A 7157-nucleotide genomic window follows, 5' to 3' on the forward strand; every position below is an offset into this window, starting at 1 on the left:
TATTGACGTTTTGTAATAAAAAAATTTTTAATTATAAAAGAATAAAATATTACTAATATTTTGTAATAAAAAATATTATTTTAATTATTAAAATATAAAATATCATTGACGTTTTATTAAAAAAATATTATTTTAATTAAAAAAACACAAATGTTACTTAGGTTTTGTATATCATCGTAGTAATATTTAATATACAATTTAATTTATCATGGAAAATTTCACCCCTAATAATACAATATTAAAAAGAAAAAGTTCTCATTTTGCATTTGAGTTTTAGATACGAAAAAATTCGCGTGCGCGTCCGCTCCCTGTTTACATAATCGAAATCAATGTGCCATAAAGTTACTACAACAATAATAATAATAATAATAATAATAATAATAATAATAATAACTATTGGAATATTATTAGAAAATTAATTTTGAGGACAAGGAGGAACATGGTGGGGTGGGTCCTGCAAGCTATTTGTCAGAAAATCCAAATAAGAATGAAAAAAATTTAAGCAGCAGCCTTGAAGTCGAAGAAGCACGTCACTAGAGCTAAGGGGGAAGCAAAAACCCTAGTCGCAGAGCCTCTCGTTTAAAATCCTAATCGAACTCCTCCTAATTTCATCACACAGGTATCTACTTTTGTTGGAGTCAATTATTCACTCCCTTTTCTACGTTCATCGACTTATTATGATTCGATCTGAGTTTATTTTCTCCTTTTTTTTTGGTTTTTTTTATATTAATATTTTTTATAGCTGATGCTTTTCTCTGCCAAATTAGATCCGATTAGTTTGTGAAAACAAGACTGGATCCAATTACAAGTTATAGTTGCTGTTACTTTCTGTTATTTTTGTATTTGTGTTATTTGAGTTGATTTGTTTCTGGGTATAGTTCTTATTGTGGGATTTTTTTTTTCATTTCATTGATGTAAATTTTTAGCAGTTTGACTTGAATCTTCTGTGTTTTGACTACAACGTGTTTTTTACTTTTTTCTTATTTGAGTGTTATATTCTTATTTTCCAAAAATCGTGTCTTAAAGTAGGAAATTGAAAAAGGAAGAGCCCAAAAAAAGGCTCATTGATTAAGGATTTCATGGATCTTAAAACCTGTCGTAACTTAAAATAAGAAAGAAAAACACACACACACACACAGTGAAACAGCAACTGTGATACTTGTCATTTTTTTTTCTTGCGATAATTTGATCTGTTAGTACAACTACAATACCTATCTTCCGGAGTTCAGTATTTTTTGTAATTTTATCCGTTTTTTTTTTAAAACAATTCTTCAATCATATTAGCTTCTGGGGCTTACCGGTATACTTTCTAATCGTTTATTTAAGGGTTATGCTTGTGTACATACTATTGTTTCTGGTTCTTTTTGATATGGCTATGAAGTTTCTGGCTCTGCCATAGTGGTGTGGTCATGATATAAAGGCTTTTATGTACCTTTTACCTTAGAACTTAATCTTTTTGGGTGGAATGGTTCATGAACTGTCAACGAACTCTATAACCATGTGGTCTAGAGTTCTATGTTGTCTTAAGTCTTTTGAATACATAGCAATCTAGTATAAGTCAGGTCAACTTGTGCTTTGTCTACGCTTTGGACGTAAGGTGCGTGGTTGAGTGGACGCGCCACTATCTAATAGGTTAAGCTCTTAGGAGGGATGATTTGTGACTATAATAATAAAACGCAATGTAGATATTTTCTGTTTAACATCAGCTTTGCACAGAAGTGCCAACTATTTTCTCCTCTTCTGCTGCAACGGTTGCCATATTAAAGCAATTTTGTCACTTCGGCATCAGCTAATTCACGAAGCTGACATCACCTAGTTGTCCAGGCTTGATAGTGGTGGTTGTTGCCACATTAAAGCAGTTTTTTATTTTTCTTTTGAAGAATTAAAAAAGAATGCGAATTAGGTTGATGCATCTTTAATGTAGTATCATATTATACTGTTACCCTCGCATGAGTTGTGAAAATGAATTATGAAATTAACCACACAGCAAAACCTAAGTGCTTGAAATAAGTGTTGATTGTTTTTAAATGCACCTGTACCCTTGACTTTTGTTGGTTCTTGTGTTTTGACAAGTGTTTTCTCTTTGCCTTTTTCTTTTTAATTTTTCTTAATGAGCAACTACAATTCCAAATGCTAATGTACTAATAGCTTGTACTGAACTGAACATGGTTTTTTGCTTTGTCAATAAGCACTTAGCAATTTTCTGATGATGGACTCTCTCTACATTCCTAAGCACTGCATTTGTGACAGATGTACAAAATATTGCTTTATATTTTTCTTGTTACTGTATCAATCATAAGGAAATATAGTGAAGTATTTGTGATTTTGAATTTTGAAAGTGGTATTGTGTAATGGTTAATTGGTAAGGATTTGCTACGTTATTCTTTCATTTTCATTTGTGTTGCATTTTTAGGATTCTTGTTAACCACCAACAATGTCTGATGGTCAAGAATCGGACAAGAACATTGAGATATGGAAGATCAAGAAATTGATTAAAGCTTTGGAAGCTGCAAGGGGCAATGGTACCAGCATGATTTCTCTAATCATGCCTCCACGTGATCAAATATCCCGTGTCACTAAGATGTTGGGAGATGAATTTGGAACTGCTTCAAATATTAAAAGTAGGGTGAACCGCCAGTCGGTGTTGGGAGCCATTACTTCTGCTCAACAGAGGTTAAAGCTTTACAATAAAGTTCCTCCAAATGGGTTGGTCCTTTACACCGGAACCATTGTCACTGAAGATGGCAAGGAAAAGAAGGTGACAATTGATTTTGAACCATTTAAGCCTATCAATGCATCACTGTACCTCTGTGATAACAAGTTTCACACTGAAGCTCTAAATGAACTTTTAGAATCTGATGACAAGTTTGGTTTTATTGTTATGGATGGAAATGGAACCCTTTTTGGGACTTTAAGTGGAAATACTCGCGAGGTGCTTCATAAATTTACTGTTGATCTGCCAAAGAAGCACGGTAGAGGAGGGCAGTCAGCTTTGCGTTTTGCCCGTCTTCGTATGGAAAAGAGGCACAATTATGTTAGGAAGACTGCAGAACTTGCCACTCAGTTCTTCATCAATCCTGCTACTAGTCAGCCTAATGTTTCTGGACTTATACTCGCTGGTTCAGCTGACTTCAAGACTGAGCTGAGTCAGTCTGATATGTTTGATCCTCGTCTGCAAGCAAAAATATTGAACGTGGTTGATGTTTCATATGGTGGGGAAAATGGCTTTAATCAAGCCATTGAGTTATCTGCGGAGATTTTGTCAAATGTGAAGTTCATTCAAGAGAAACGCTTGATAGGAAAATATTTTGAGGAGATCAGTCAAGATACCGGGAAATACGTCTTTGGGGTTGATGACACATTGAAGGCTCTGGAGATGGGGGCAGTTGAAACACTTATTGTATGGGAAAATTTGGACATTAATAGGTATGTCTTGAAAAATGCTACTAATGGTGAGATCATCATAAAGCACTTGAGCAAGGAACAAGAGACCGACCAAAGCAACTTCCGAGATGCAGCCACCTCTGCAGAGTTGGAGGTCCAGGAGAAAATGCCCTTGCTTGAGTGGTTCGCCAACGAGTACAAACGATTTGGATGCTCACTTGAATTCGTGACCAACAAGTCACAAGAAGGATCGCAATTTTGCAGGGGGTTTGGTGGAATCGGGGGCATCCTTCGCTACCAGCTCGACATCAGATCGTTTGATGAGTTATCCGATGATGGAGAAGTGTATGAGGATTCTGATTAAGTGTCAGCTAGTGTCAAGCCTTTTCCCCTGGTTTTTGGATAATTTATTGAATCACTGTCGTCACTGTGACAAAAATTCCATAAACATCTCATGGATTTTATGGTTCTAATGCTTGGACCTTTTGTGTTGGATTCACCATACATGTACTGTTCTTTTTTCTATTTAATATCTTACTAAACTTTTTGTTAGTGAATGGATCGTATATGCTTGTGACATCTCTACCAGATTGTGATGAATTTCTTGATTAAGAGAAGGTAAACAGGCATTCAGCTCAAATCAGACTGAGTGATTTAATGTCTAGTTATATTTAGTTCATGTTTACATTAAGTGGAGAGCTACTACTCATGGTATGTTTAGGTTGATGTATTTTGTTTGTCTCCTTTGCTCGTTTTTGTAGAGTAGCATGTGATGATTGGTTTTCATGTGAAAATCAGTTACTCATTAAACCTTTTGTTTTTTCGTTGTTTTTTTTTATAAAGAAAAACTAGTTGAACTGAAGATCGAATATGGCTTTGGTGCTTACCTATTATATCTAGCTTCCAACAAAATTTATTTTAATTATGATTTAGTACAATAATTTTTTGTTTGGGGTTTATTATAATGAACGTTTTTGGTTGAAAGTTTCCAATTAATTATCATCTATGTTATATGTTTCCATTCATTTGCTGAAAGACTTACATTTCAAACAATCGTGTTAGATTACTAAAAATTTCATAAAGGAAAAAAGCCAACAATTTTAGTGAACCCACAAAAATTTAACTCATCTGTCCCACGCGCAAGAAACATCCCAAAATTAAATGAAATGAGCTATCCTCCCCTAAAAGCATGCACTTGTTTAAGATTGCATTCACCCAAAATTTCACATTTTTCTCCCTAATTTCTTTTCAAATCACATCCAAATCTTTCTTCTTTCACAATTGAAAATCAAACAAAACTCTAACCCCCGAAAAATTCAGAGAAACAGGCTTCACTTCACACCCAAATAGAACTACGAAACCCAGGCATGCAGAGCTCCGCCATGGCTCTATTACACCATGTGAGGCAGAGCTCTGGTATCCAGAAATGAACCCAGGAGTACAGAGCGTTTACATGGCTTTGGTGGTAGTGAACAATGAACCACAGTCATCATTTATCAAACTAAACTTTGGTTCTTAAGTCTAGTTTTAGAACGCAATGCCACCTCAAATGTGCAATTACTGAGCTCAGGGAAGTTCTGGCGTCAAAATGTTTTATGCCCAATTCCATGCCAAGAAGTTAGCAATGAACCCTTCTCAGAGTAATTTATCAAACTTCAACTCAATCTTACAACCCACCTGCAATGCCATTTTAGAGCTTTTGCCCATTCAGCAGGGCATTCTGATTATGTATACAATACATCAATAAAGAGAGCATTCATTTTGTTTAGCAGAAAACTGAACTATCAATCATCCCTACTCATCATCCTCCGGATCAAAATCCTCATTCCTCAATCATCACATCTGCATTTTCTCCGTACCAAATGCAGTTGTATACTACAAATGAAAGGAATCCAGTCAGCATATAACCAAAAAGACAGAAAGGAAAAAAACAAAAGAAGATATTTTTAAACAAAAATGAACAAACTAAAAGGAGCCAAGGTGACTGAATTATTTCCTGTCAGAATAGCAGCCATAACTCAAAACAATTAGAACAACATCACCAACTACATAGACCTTTCCAAGGTACTGAAATCCCACTTCTTAATTCAAGGACCTTTGTGAATTCCAAAACAAGGCTAATTGTATAAGCAAGCTAGCACCAGTTCCAATTCCCTATGAGAAAATTTGTCCTTTTCTGTTTCCCTTATAAAAGGTGTTATCAAGGGGATAAAACTACACAAGGGATAGAGGATAAGACATCCTCAATATTAAAGATAAGAGTAAAACAAATAATCAAAATAGTAATGCGTTCCATTCACTTCGCATATCTGAGAGAATGTCTGTTGTAGTTGCCCCAAGAAGAAGCAAACAACTAACTCTATTTCACAAAGTTCGACCGCTAGATACTATCATTGAATACATGGGAGTGATACTCCAGCCAAATATTCACTAACACAATACAATGGTATGAACAGTGCAATGCCACATATCCCAACCAACAAAACACATCAACAGGAATTGTCCAATTTCTCCAACCAACACTAACAAAGGATACCAAATAGAGGATTCCATAAGAAATTGTCTCAATTTATTATAGATATTTTTTATTATAGCTTGCGAGCTTGATAGATATTATTAAGAAAAATCAATCAACTACAGAAACAGAACAATTTTAAGAAAACACAACCAGTTGTGTTAGATCCAAATCTAAGAGAATACATAAAGCATAGCAGTAGATGCGCCACTTGAAACTGCAGCTCTAGCATAAAGTTCCCTAAGAGCAAGTCATATTCACCTAAGGTAATGTCAAATCACAATTGATATCAGAATAAATTCAAATAATGTCATGACAATAACTAATGAAATTCAAATTCGTTATAAAAAATATACTCAAATTCAGCATAATAAATAAGGCAGATAAAAAAATAGATAAAAAAAAACAAATTAAGGGGAACAAAAATGAATGAGAACATTTGGATCATACTTTGGATGCTTATCCACATAGAGATTTGTTGTCAAGACTCAGCACATAAACAGATTGGAAATAAATGCATGATTTCTCTTTGCTGGAGGTCAAATAACATTAGGTAAACAAGATCGAGAGAAATTAATGAAAACAGGAAGAGGGAGTCAAGTATAGTACAGTAGAAGAGCTTGATATATATATATATATTTTGATTTTGAATTTGAATTGACAATTCAGTAGTGCTTCCATCATATGGAAGTAAGTTCAAAATGAGTTTTGAATTAGAAAGAGTTACGCTGTTACTATTCTTTTGATGGCTTCAGATTTTATTAACTGACCATATCAGAAAGATTAAAGATTAAATCTTTTACCAAAAGCTATTAGAAGGGGGTGAATGTTTGAGGCTAGTTAGGAACAGTTTTGGGAAGACTTGAAATAGAAAGGGAAGGATGTGGCACGAACTGAATTAGTTGAGTTAGGTAAAGAGAAAGCGCTGGCTAGGAGTTTGGGTGGGAAAAGTAGTTAGAAAGGAATATTAGGGGAGAATGATGTAAATAGGGAAGTTAAGAGTAGTTTCCCCTATGGCCCTATGACAGTCATTTTGCATCAGAACTGTATGAGACCGAGGCTCTCATTCCTCAAGACTAGAAATCCCAATTGTACAATTAATGTTCTTAGCGCATCGCCAAGGGTCCTCCTTTAATACAAGTATATCCTCTCTGTCCGCTTGTATTCCTGGGCATCAGTTTTAATACAAATATATATAACTGACCCCACCTAGTGAGATAAGGTTTTATTATTGTTGTGTTTTTTTTTTTTTGGTTGG

General features: G+C 34.7%; 2 protein-coding genes across 2 annotated transcripts in view; one reads left to right on the plus strand and one right to left on the minus strand.

Moving 5' to 3' along the window:
- Nucleotides 408-4001, plus strand: LOC107604916 (eukaryotic peptide chain release factor subunit 1-3). Its single transcript, XM_016306633.2, has 2 exons — nucleotides 408-619; nucleotides 2414-4001. Exon 2 carries the CDS (start codon nucleotides 2435-2437, stop codon nucleotides 3746-3748), a length of 1314 nt encoding a protein of 437 aa, XP_016162119.1. The 5' UTR covers nucleotides 408-619; nucleotides 2414-2434; the 3' UTR covers nucleotides 3749-4001.
- Nucleotides 3937-7157, minus strand: part of LOC107604914 (pentatricopeptide repeat-containing protein At1g63330-like) — a 5805-nt gene continuing 2584 nt past the window's right edge. The window contains exon 2 of the mRNA XM_016306630.2: nucleotides 3937-5259. The gene's annotated coding sequence lies outside the window, so the exon portion shown is untranslated. The remainder of the gene's footprint in view (nucleotides 5260-7157) is intronic.

This window comes from Arachis ipaensis, chromosome B06 (assembly GCF_000816755.2).
Source record: "Arachis ipaensis cultivar K30076 chromosome B06, Araip1.1, whole genome shotgun sequence".
Classification (NCBI taxonomy): Eukaryota; Viridiplantae; Streptophyta; class Magnoliopsida; order Fabales; family Fabaceae; genus Arachis; species Arachis ipaensis.